Genomic DNA, 12,265 nt, shown 5'->3' on the forward strand with positions numbered 1-12,265 from the left:
TTGGCGAGGTGATGCCTGAAGGGATTGCTCTCATCCCTGCAGCTAGAAGCAAAGAAAGTGCTGAGAATAGGCCTGAGGGATAAACTTCACTCCTCAGACACTTTCTGCAGGATCACAAAGATGCATCTGCAGGTGCATGCAGTCCATATCTCTGGACTGCTCTTTTTGCTTTCAGCACCAAACAGACCTCATTTCCCTTTCTAAAAGCACAGTGAGGGTGGAGGAGTTCCTCCCATCTGCACACCGTTTTTAAGTCTAGTGGTTAGCGTGCATAAGCCAGCATGTTGGAGACGTGATTACGATCTCCTTCTCTGTTTGAAGAGGTTCAAGTTCCTATTCATGCCTTCAGACAGGGTACGCAAACCACCAAAATGAAGCATGCATTTGGGAAGAAAGGGGTAAGAGCTCTGGATCAGAGCTGGGAGTTTGGCTTTCTCTTAATGCTTTGATACTCCGCCATGTGGAGAAACATGTGTTTTCTATCAAACAATCACTGGAAGAAAGATTGAAAGAGCTCTTAGGACAAGTGAGTTCGCCAAGTTATGCTCACACTTTCACCATCTCTCCTGCCCAATGAAGCCTGCATTCCTTTCTGCCCATTGGCACAGTTTCATCAGGAGGGTGGAGAGCAGCTCCACCCAAACAAGCCAATAGCCTTGTTATTAGCGCATGCCTTGGGAGGTGGGAGCTTCAGTTGGCCGAACACATCATCCAGCATCGCTGCAGCCACGGTCATGGGAAGTGTAGTTTCCCACTGCTGAGTCACCAACGATGACAGTAGAGCCCACAGTCATCCAAATGGTCCCCAAACAAAAATATGCCATCCCTGCATCACAAGAGCTAAATAAATAGCTGGCTTAATATACTAATCAATAACGCCTCTAGCTTCCTATACCTCAGTCGTCACTATATTATCTGGGAACCTGATGGCAGACTCCAGATGCAGCTCCCAAGAAAGACTGATGCCGGGTAGACTGCCACCCAAAACTGAGTGCTCGCTACAGTGCAATGGCCACGGGGGCTAAGACAGTTGTTTGATGTACCTCTCATGCCAGAAGGATGTGTTCTGCTTCTACCTGGAACTGGTTATGCTGTTGCTGCAAGAAAGCGTCGAGCTCTGGGGTGAGCGATGCAGGAGTGAAGTTAGTAAATCAGAGGTGGTTTAGAGAAGAACCGCAGGAGGGATTAAGGCACTGGAAGACCGACCTTCCAGGGAAGGAGTCTAAGAGTCCATCAAAGGGTATCAAAGGGGCATCCTGGTCAAAATGCATCTCCATGGGGAAGAGGGGAAATTGCAACAGTGGGTTAATAAGTCTAGCAGAGGTGTGACAAGAGCCACTGGCTGAGGAAGCTGGGTACATCAGAGTAGAAATATAGGGCTTATTTTACACACCACTGATAACTGACTGCTAGAACAACTTATCAAAGCTTGTAGTAGGCTATCATGGGACATCTCTAAAACACTGAGTTTCTTTTTCATCCAAACAAGACTTAGCTATAAAGGAGGTCAGATCGGATAGTTATAAAAGACACTGTCTTCTTGCCTATGAACACTGAACTAACGCCATCTGCTTTTCCATGCATGTGTGAGAAGTGGAGAGCGATTATATCTACCCTGATTACCTTATAAATGAGGTCAGTCCCACAGCAAGAGGCTTGTAGTGATATTGGATTGATACCACTGAAAAATCAGACGAGCTTTTGGGCACTCAAACCCTTTTTTCTACATACTATGCCTCATTCATATCCTCAGATCTTCAATCTTGCAATGACATTTCAACTGGAATCCCTTATGGCTCCTGTCAGATTGCATTCAAAAATTTGCCCAGGGTTTATTCCACACCTGTCAAAGACAGTCGGGAATGTAGGTCCTCCTGAGCCCTACAAGCCATCTAAGGCTGACCTACTGCCTATTTATCTCACATATTTATCAAGCTCCATCTTAAAGCAGGTGGGATTTTTACCCTGCCTTTGCTTTTAGAAGGGGCCCAAATTTTCTGAGCATTTAAGAGCCTACTTCTAATTATTAGACTCAATAACTTATGCTAGTCTGAATTCACCTCTAGTCCAATGTGATCTTTCGACTTAAGTAGTTTTTACTTCTGCAGTTCTGTTTTTGCTGCTTGCAACGTATTTATCGGTAACAAACATATATCTTCTCAACCTCTGTTCTGCCAAGCTAGATGAGGCCAGTGTCTTCCAGTGTAGTCTTTTGTGGTTGATCCCATTCCCCTAGTTTTCCCATTAGTTCCCACCTGCATTTCTTCCACCAGGTCCCCATCTTTCTCTAACAGGACAATGAAATTCCAGGTGAAGAGTCAGCAGAGCCTCATACGACAGCGTTAGCACTTCCCTAATCACCCTGCTAGCATCCTTCGTCACAGCCTAATGCATAACTTGAAATGGCCTGGGTTTATTTGGTTTTCAGGGCTTCATCTCGCTGGAGGTCACAGTTACTTTTAGATCAACTAATAACCGTTTAATAACTAATAAGGCCTTCCCTTCCCTTGGCATTTTTCCTGACACACTGCCAACTTATCTCTCCCTGCAGTTTTGCATTCCCACACACTCAGCCAGTCTGCAGGAGTTTTCACAGTTCCAGCTCTGGTGGCTTCTCGATCCTCTCTCTTACAACCAGATCTCAAACCCTTTGAAGCCATTAGGCAGACTGTAGTGGCTTCACAGCAGCCTGAGGCAAGCAATCCTAGACATCCCGTGTCCAGACACCAGAGTGACAGAAAACCTCCACCAGGCTGGACAGACTTATTTCATTCCCTATTTATATCATTATTCCTTCAGCAACACTGAGTTGTTCCATCGCCTTCTCGGTATGCAATGCCTTTCAAGCACAGGTGGACAATGCTAATGTGCTATGTGGACATCTTCTCTTAAGCAGCTACACAGTCTGTGAAGTGGCCTTCTAGTGGTGTGAATGCTGGTTTGTCAACCCTGCTGTGCTTACCTATGAAGATATAACTACCTTAAATGCTTGGAGGGCTGGCTCTTCTCCAGTTTATTGGGTGTTAATTCAGATATTGCTCAAATGTGGCTTGAAGTCCTCAGTAATAAGAAAGGATCTAGATGCAACCAGGTCTGGTGGTTTTTAGGGAGCAGATCCTATTCTAAACAATCAGGAAGCTACGTTTGTGCTGATTTTCTTCATGCTTCCAGTCTCTGGTGGGCCAGCAAAATAAATCAAAGATAACTAACTGATGGTTTTCACTCTCAGAACTGGTTTCCTTCTCTCTCTGGAGCACCACTGTGAAAGAAAATGAGCACGTGGGTGCATAGCTTCACCTCCCTTTCCCACAGCACTGTACCAGCCCCAGCACCCCAGGGACTGGTACAGCCCTAGTCGGCTTTGTGTCACCTGTGACTGTGGAAATTTTCATTAGCGATGCTTCTTGAGTTACTGTGAGTTCTTGAGAGAGCAGCACTTCCCCAGAATGTCCTGCTCTCAAAGTAGGAAAAGGGATAGGCTCATGACAGTGCTTGTAATAGCCACATGCACAGCCATAATGGGCCTGTGACAAACAAATCCACAGTTATAAAACCAGCTTGTACGCTAACGTTGTCCCCATCCGTCAAGTCTCTGAGTGTTTCACAGTGATTCATAAACTTTTTTTCCTCTGTGACTTATTCAGTTGTTTTATGGGAAATTACATAACACTGGGGTTTTCCACTCTGGATCGGAACAAGAACAACAAATTATCTTTTCCCATAACATACGAGATGTCATTGACTTAGTCAAAAATGGAGCAGCCAAGCATTTTCCCTAATTCCAACCTTTTTAAGACGTTTCTACAAATATAAGGTATAAGGTATGGGAAATGTAGGTGTGAAAGAGTTGCCTTGCAACACATAAAGGGAAACTTTTCATCAGGAGTCCCCCAGGACGCATCAACTGGACGTGCTTCCGCTCAAGTCCCCTGCACCACACCGTTGAAGCAAGCCCATTACTTGTTCACACCCTGGCTGCTGGGTAATCTTTATCAGACTCCTTTAATTTAGGGCTGGTAAAGGGATGAAACCCTCTCTGCCCTGAGTTTCTACTTAGGGTTTCTTCCCAAGTCTCAGATAAGTTAGATGTCTAACTGGTAGCCAGCACAGAGAGGCAGAGGGGCCACAAAACGCTTCTTATTATCATGGGGTTATGATGAAAAACCATGCCGATGTGGAGCGATATGGAGCTTTCCTAAGTTTCTTAAGGCAAGTGGGTTCCAGTTTAGTTATATTTGCACTGGAGATGGGAATACAGACATGCTTTGTGCAGATCCAGCTGCAACCAGCTTTCCACCTGCCAGCCCAGGGAGTGGGCATAAAGACATGGCGCAGGCCTTGGTGAGGCTGAGCCAATGCAGGTGGAAGCCCAGCCCACTGCCACTTGCATTTTGCCTGGTGTTACCCAACACAACACACATGTGATGTAATCCAGCTTTCGGCTCGCAGAGCCAGACTTAAAGGAACAAACATACCTTGTCACATTCCCCATCCAAGAACCGGTGCAGGGCCACCCCTTGCATTGCAAGACATTGTTTTGCCTTTTGCGTGAAAGCAGCCCCAGGACATAAACCTGAAGAGGACAGATGAGGTATGGCAGGAGTCTGCTTGTTGCGGTGACATCATCTCCTCCACAGAGAGGGAACTTGTTTTGCTATAATTCCCGATCCCGCCTGGAGCTGGGCTCTCCCCTGATCCACCTAAGGGAATCCGCCCACAGGATCAAAAGAAGGTGGAGGGTGAAGAACATATAAAGCTACCCCCGCACAGCTCTCCTTTATTATCCAGGGTGCACGGATCTGCTCTCAGCATGAAGACTCTTCTGGTTGGTTTGCTGCTTGGCCTGGCATATGTGGAGCTGGGTAAGACTACCGCGTTCCTGACACTGCAGGGATCCCTGGGAAATCCCTGGGAGGTGAGGGAAAAGACTGCAATGTAGAAAGAGCCGGTATTCCTAAGGTAGGGGAAATGATGCTTTTATGTATTTAGGAAGACCAACGGAGCAGAAAGTCCTGAGGGGTGGGTGAGCAGGGAAAGGGGATAAGGGTTCCTGGTGGGAAAAGCTGTGACGAGTGGTGGAGAGTAGTGCACAGAGTGGAAGTCATTCAGCCCTATGGGTGTTCACCTGTCACCCTGTCCCTGCTCACACATCACCCCAGCACTGGCTGGGACAGAGATGCTGCTTCATAAGGCAAGGGTGTGAATGACAGCCACATGGCACAAGTCTGAACAAGGATCTGAACCAAGAGCCTCCACCTAGGCTGCCAATATGTCCCTTTGGGGCCAGGATGGAGTATGTTCATTCTGAGCTTTTGCTGTCCCTCCAATGTCTCCAATGGTTGCAGAAAGTGCTAAAAAACAGACAAAACTTTCCGTAGTTCTGTCTGGGTTTGGCCCTTGCAGGATCAGGGTCTTAGGCAAGCTGGTGGTGGGATCCAGTCACTGTCATGTTCTTTCTGCACCTATTTGGGACCTACTGCAAATGCCTTCTTGGCCTGGAACAGAGTCATCCTTGAGGTGACACCAACCCAGTGGTTTTTAACCTGCAGTTCATGGGCCCCGGAAATCTGCTTTAAGGGGTCTCTGAAAAACCTTGAAGAAAAGGCAGCCTGGTGGGCTCCTCCATCCAGAGACCCGTCTAACTGGAGTTCAGAGGGCTGCAAATGGAAGGAGGCTGAAAGGCGCATACCTCGTAAATCTTTACGTGCAGAAGTGTCTTGAGTATTGTCTTCTTAAGGCTGCATTGCTTTTTTGTTTGCCTACCCTCAGTCCTCCTTACATCCGTCTCGGAAGCTAACCCAAATGCTCACTGACCATTTCCTTGCATGCGCTGGACTGAAACAGGACAGCTGCAGTTACTTCCATACAGCTACTGCAATCTGTAACGTTTCATTGCCCTTTTTTTCTTTTTTCTTTCGGACACTTCATAGGTGTCTTATTACATCTGTTTCTTTGCTTACCTCTGGGTCTAACCCTGTCCTGGATTTAATGGGTTTGCTGAGGACCTGGCAGAATAGGTTTCCACCCATAGGTTTCAAACTGCTTTGTGGAAACAGATAGGCATCACCACCCTCTGTTTTATAGTTAAGATTGAGGCTGAGATAAGGGAAATAGTTTTTCTGGGATGATTCAGCAGGAGGTAGCTAGGCAAGGAACAGCTCGTATTGCTCAGAAATATGTCTGAGGCTCAAAGAATACCATTCATCTTCCAGAGTTTTTTAAATCAGGGGTAAAAAGTGCTGTCAGACAGCGGTGGACTGCAGTTATTGGCCTCAGGTCAGGACATAGCACTGTCCTCTCTGTTCAGTTCTTCTCTTCTCCCATTGTCCTTGCAGTTTCAGACTTTCCTCTTTCACTGCACCCTTCCCAAGAAGCCACAGTACCCCACCCAGAATTAGTGAAATATGAGAGGGATCTGATGGCTGTCTTACTTAAAACTGCTCTTATTTGGAAGTGACTCCGCCAGAGCCCACGGTGCTGCCCTGCTCACCTGCAAAAATGGTGAGGTTAGAAATAAGCTCAGCCCAAAGGTTACAGACCAGTTTCTCAAATGCCTTAAACTATCACTGCTGCATCCATACACAAGCTGGTCCTACACACTCAAAAAATAATCGTTATGTTTGCCAGACTGATAGCTCCGTGTTTTTTCTCCCTATGCAACCTGCATACTAAAATGTAAAACCATCTCCTGTGGGTCACTTGGAAGTGATCTACCAAGATACTCAACTCAGTTAAAATGAGACAGCTCCACTGATCTTGCTTACAAAGGATATGGCCACAACCAGCCTAGTTCCTCACTACTTCTCAAATTAAAAAGCCCTTCTTACCTCAGCAAAGAGGATGGAAAATGCTCCTGAGTCTTTGTGGGGTCTCTTGTACAGCTTAAGGCTGAATTTTCCAAAGGAGGTGCTAAGAGAAATAGATGCCCTGGAAACGGATTCCAGAGTCAGGCGTTCAAACGACTGCCTTCAAAAATGTTTATCCTTATCGCAAAGTCCCAGAGGTTTCTCTGATGCCGCAGAATTAGTAAGAAGAAAGCATCGTCTTTCTGCAATTTTGCCAGTAGATGGCAGTGGACACATTTGGGTTGTTCTTCAGCTGCTGCGTTGTTAGGAGTTGGTGGAAGACGCATAGGGTAGAAAACATCCCACCGACCTGGTTTCAGTTCAAATCAGTACGCACGCTCTGTATCTACCGACTGTGGATGGACAGGTCTCACATCGAGACTTCCAAACATCTTTTACAGAGGACACAAAACACAGGAGCTTGCTAATTCTGGTCAGAATGATTCCCTAAATCTAAAATTTAATTCAGTTTGGAAAACTGGTATGGGCTTGCTTTTTGAGTCTACAGAATAACAGCAAACAGCAGCAGCTATAATGCACCTAAACAATCACAAGAACAGGCTGATCACTGAACTGCTGGCAGACAGGTAAACCCCGCAACTGGGATCCTACAGAGATCCTGCTGAAGCTGCTCAAGCAACAGATCCCTCTATATCCCCATGCTTTTTAGGCTGCTAAGCCCCAAGGTAGCGTGCATGCCCAAACCCCTGCAACACCAACTCCGCCCTTCGAGTGTCAGGGTCTGGCCCTTCCACTCGGAGGTTTCAAAGCATTGCTGTTGTCTCCAGCTTTGCTTAGTTTCCAGGGTCACTGCACCTCTGTCAGAGGGATGGAGCACCGCCCAGCACACGTTCCCCACCCCAAAGCAGAAAAACTGCAGACTTGCTGTCTGTCTTTGCCGCGATGACCAACTCAGACCCGTTCTGTTCCCCTCTGCAGCTCAATCCTTACGATGCTACACGTGCGAAAAACCCACAGACATTTCTCTGTGCAGAACAGTCACTGTATGCCCCCCGAGAGCCAGGGCATGCACAACAACAATGCTCTCCGTAGACTCGGGTAAGTCTTTTTGGTTGTTGGGAGAAGTCATGTCCAGAGATGTTTCCTTCATGCATTAAATGATCTCATGAACTTCTCCCATGCTGCTGTCTCCCCTTCCCAGTCCCCATCACGGGCACTCTTTAACTTGCCTATAGGAATCCGGATGGAGTTGTCCAAAATCAGGATGGGAAGGAAAGGAATCCATTAGACTCACAGCCTAATAGTGAAGCATAGGGGATCCCACTTAGTCTCCTTCGCCTTTCCTATCCCTACACTAAACCTACAGATGTGTGCACACATACTGCAGAAACCCAGGGACTCCCTCCTTGTTTGTGTGCACAGATGCTTTCACCTACCGCTGACTGTGTAACACGGGAGAAAAACAACATGACCACGTCAGCGCTACGCCAGCGCTTTTTGTGCAGGCTGGGCAGGAACCACTCACCTTAACAAAATATGCAGAGATTTGTGCCTCTTGTCTGCACTAGAAAAGATTTGGAATAATCAGGAGGGAGAGAGGGAGGGATCCAGGGGACCTGTACCTACATAGAGCAATCTGGATTACCAGCCTCAATGGATAACAAGATGCTCAACTCCTTATACATTTGTCTTTATTTGCCTTTACACACTCTTTTATTAAGTGTCCCTTGTTGCTTGATGCCAGGTATCTAAACTTGCTTTATCATTTCTGTCTCTCTCTTCTCCCTCTCCCCTTTCTTCCTTCTGTCCATTTTAGGTTACCCCTTTTTCGGCAATATCACTGTGATGAGGTCCTGCATAGAGGATTGCGTTGCCTCTGGCGGCATAGGGGCGAACCACCCCATGTCGTGCTGCTACACCGACCTCTGCAATGACAACAGCTCCAGAAGCAGCCCGGGGCTGAGAACCAGCTACGCAGCACTGGGTGCCATGGCCCTGGTCCTCGTCATGCTCTTCAAGCCTCCTCTGTAATGCAGTGGGCCCCCAGGCTCCAAACAAAGCATCTCCACTCCTCTCTCTGCCAAGCTGCCTTGTGAACTTGTAGATGCCTTAAGAATAACCTTCTTCATCAAACTATGGCTTCACCCATATTTAAAGCTGTGAATTCAAATGGATAGCTAAGAATTGGGGCACTGAGCCCTGAAACCCTTGAATTTCCAGGTTCCAGCTTCTAAGCAGATGTTCTTCACCTTGAGCTGTATCTGGTTGCCAGGACCCACATTCTCACCCCCTTGTTTTCCTTGCCAGGGCACAGTAGTGTGTGAAGCATGGTTGCTCTGGGTGGCAGGAGAGACTGGGCAGCATCGTCAAGGCTGGTGCACTGGGATGTTCTCCAGCAAGGGCAGAGGCTGTATGGACAACCTGGGCACAGATAGCGATGTCTACCCAGACCTTCCCCAGCTCTCTCACAACCTGTGCGCACGGGCCTTTACCATTTCCCCATGTACTGCCCCGAAAACCTGCAACTGTCCATCAGCAGCTTGGCTTATTTTCTTTCCTCTTTTGATGCTGTTTCCTGCAGTAATGTAGGGGATGTTAGTCCTCTCTCAAGACCTGCTCAGCAAAGTGCTGTTAGAAACAGCAGAAACCTAGAATCTAATTCTGCTCAGAATAAGCTAAGGAACGAGTTCAGAAGGGCTCGGCGTTATTGCACTGATATGGGTGTATTTCTGGAAAGCTCCAAAAATGCCCAGGATTAACAGGATAGGGCAGGTTAGACCTGCAAAAATAGACTCTGGAGTCTGGCTAGCCTAAAACTTTATCAGCCCTTTGCTTGAATTTAGGTTACAGCCCGAGCCCCTGGCTTTCCATTTCCAGATGTTTCACAGCCAGTTTCAAGCAACTTCTTCTGTTACTCTGCCCTCCCCCATCCCTTCACAGCAGAGGCCAGAGCAAAGAAAAACTAATGCTTATCGCAGACCTGTGGCTCTGGGAAAGGCAAATGACTCCACTCAGACTGGTGCACCAGTGCTGCTGGGCCCCAGCAGAGGATTTTCTCCGTTCTCCTTTGGAGCAGCTGTAAGATTGCTTTTCTCCCATCTGCTGTAGAAGCAGAAGGAGTGAAACAGGATCCAAACGAGCCAGGCATTCCTGGCTGCCTGCACTCTCTGAGGGGGGATTTGAACTTTGCTTTGTTCTTACTGCTGGGGCTCATTTAGGGGAGCAGGGAGTAATCTGCGAGAACAGGGGCATAGGGCAGGACAGATGCCATCCTCGTTAATGGTGCATCAAGGCCATCCCTGCAACATCCTCTGTGGCAAAATCCAGTTTCATTCTTTTGATCTATAACAGAAACCAGCCAGGCACCCTTGGAAATAAGAAAGGGTCTCTCTTTCTTTCTTGCACAGAGGTAGTTGTTTCTCAAGGTCTCCCTCCGTACCATCTGCAAGAAAACCTTGGCGGGGTATTGCATTCCTTGGAGAGGGCCCAGCACAAGCTTGGGGCACAAACAGACATGAGGAATGAGCAGCCCTTCATCCTGCAGGTGAAGTGCTCCGTACTTCAGTAAAACAGAGACAGCTGCCCTGAGAAATCCTGGGACAGTTGAGATTCTCCAGGGAAAAAATGCCATTGAGGGGAAAATCGTTAGGAGTTACTAGAGCGCTGGTATCCCGCCTTGCAGATGCAGATGCTAAAGCTTCATCTTCTGTTTTCTCATCTATTCCCTTCTTCCCCACTTGGAAAAGAGGCTGATGTGCCAGGCCTGAAGCAGGCCACTGTGCCTGCCATCCTTAGGTCAGATCCCCTTTCCCATTCCATGTACAAGGTCCGGAGGAAGAAATTATCCCCATAGGCCTTTCCGATCTGGGTCCAAGGTCCTGCGCTGTGCTGAGATGGACTGAACTTTCCTCCATTTATTGCACAAACAGTGATGGGGCAGGGCTGGATACAGAGGGACCAGGTAGGGGCTTCTTCCTGGGTGAGAATCTGGTGAATAAAATTGGATCCTCCAGTCCTCAGCCTGCAGCGTCTTTCTTATGTGCTCATCCTTCACCTAGGGAAGGTGCGGAGGGCAGCACAGGCTGCGAGGAGGGGATGTGTCTGGCTGGTTTCCAGCGCACCAAGCTCCTGAACGTCCCTGGAAGAGGAGCGAGGTGGCAGAGAGGGGAAAAACTGTGAAAGCTTCAGGAGGCAGGGAGGGGAGTTCAAAAATATTCCTTGCAAGAGCTGGAATAAAGGAAATCCCCACTGCGGGAAAAGGGGGAGAAGTGGGGCAGAAGGGAAGAAGACTGTCCAGTGACTGCCAAGGGGAGGTATGGGAGGCTCTTCTGGTGCATGCACAGGGAGAACTAGGTCTTTTCCTATGCAGCTTTTCCTGCAGCAGGCAAAGAGAAACCATCTGAGCTCAGCATTGCAAGGCGAGCAGACGGCTGGGAGGAGCCACCTGGAGTTTGCACAGGGGGTCTGCTCTGCCCTGCAAAGATGTTGCTGATGGAGACCACCGTCGTTCCCTCCGTGCTGCTGGATGCCTGGTACTGAGAGCATCCAACGCCCTACGGTGCTGCAGGTGTTCTGGTACTTCTGCCTCCCCTGTTAAGGTGGCTCAATCCTCAGAGCAGCAGACATCTACTTTAGCTGATGCAGAGCAAAAGGCAAGGCTTATCCTCAAGCATTTGTAAATTATTCTCGGACTATACAAAGTGAAAAGCCCTTAACATAATGTGTTAGGGGTGCAAAACATACTTTTTTGTTAATATTAATTTGCATACATAGTATTAGTCCTAAGCTGCAGGCTGAACAGTTGTCACTGGGAGCCCTTGCAAAGTTTGATTCTCATAGGTGCCATGCACCAAACTGTGTTCTGGATGCTGCTTCTGTTACTGCTTTTATTTATGCTTGCTGTTTGGTCCACAGGAGTTAAGCCCCAGCAAGCACCACCGCCACAGCAAATGCAGAACGCTGTCAAGTGATTCAAAAGCATTTGGAGACTTTTGCATGGCAGGGTAACGGGGACATATATAAAGAGAAGTACATGTATAGACTGGGACAGAGTAGACCAGAGAGAGATGTGTCTCCAGAGGGCCATAAAAAGATTTGCAGCTTTTAGGCCCTGCAAGATTAGGCTCTGTAGCAGGCAGCATCGAGCGCTGCTTGTTGCCGCATCGCAGAATTTTAGCTGCTCTTCTGGAGGCTTGTTCTTCCCAGCAGTCGCTCTGCAGGGCCAGAGGTTTTCCCTCTAGAGTTGAAGGCACTCCTCGGTGCCCAACGCTTTACAGTCAGGCAAGCAGTTGCCTTTTTTCTCCCCTTCCAGCCCTTCTGCAAATGTGGGGCAGGCCTGCAAGCGCAGCCCTGATCTACAAATCATAACCCTGGTTTGCCCAGTGACTTGCAGCTAGTACAGCAATTTGTGCTATTGCCCAGATAAAGCTGTGGGGCTTCTCTCTTTCTTCTGCGTGCAG

At 48.0% G+C, this 12,265-nt stretch overlaps 1 protein-coding gene across 1 annotated transcript; it reads left to right on the forward strand.

Moving 5' to 3' along the window:
- The first annotated feature begins 4,417 nt into the window (after positions 1-4,417).
- LOC104153190 (secreted Ly-6/uPAR-related protein 1) lies at positions 4,418-10,824 on the forward strand. The gene is made up of 3 exons (XM_009688953.2): positions 4,418-4,862; positions 7,785-7,904; positions 8,623-10,824. The coding sequence occupies exons 1-3, from the start codon at positions 4,811-4,813 to the stop codon at positions 8,835-8,837; spliced, it is 387 nt and encodes a 128-aa protein (XP_009687248.1). The 5' UTR covers positions 4,418-4,810; the 3' UTR covers positions 8,838-10,824.
- The last annotated feature ends 1,441 nt before the right edge of the window (positions 10,825-12,265 follow it).

This window comes from Struthio camelus, chromosome 2, assembly GCF_040807025.1.
Source record: "Struthio camelus isolate bStrCam1 chromosome 2, bStrCam1.hap1, whole genome shotgun sequence".
NCBI classification, from domain to species: Eukaryota; Metazoa; Chordata; class Aves; order Struthioniformes; family Struthionidae; genus Struthio; species Struthio camelus.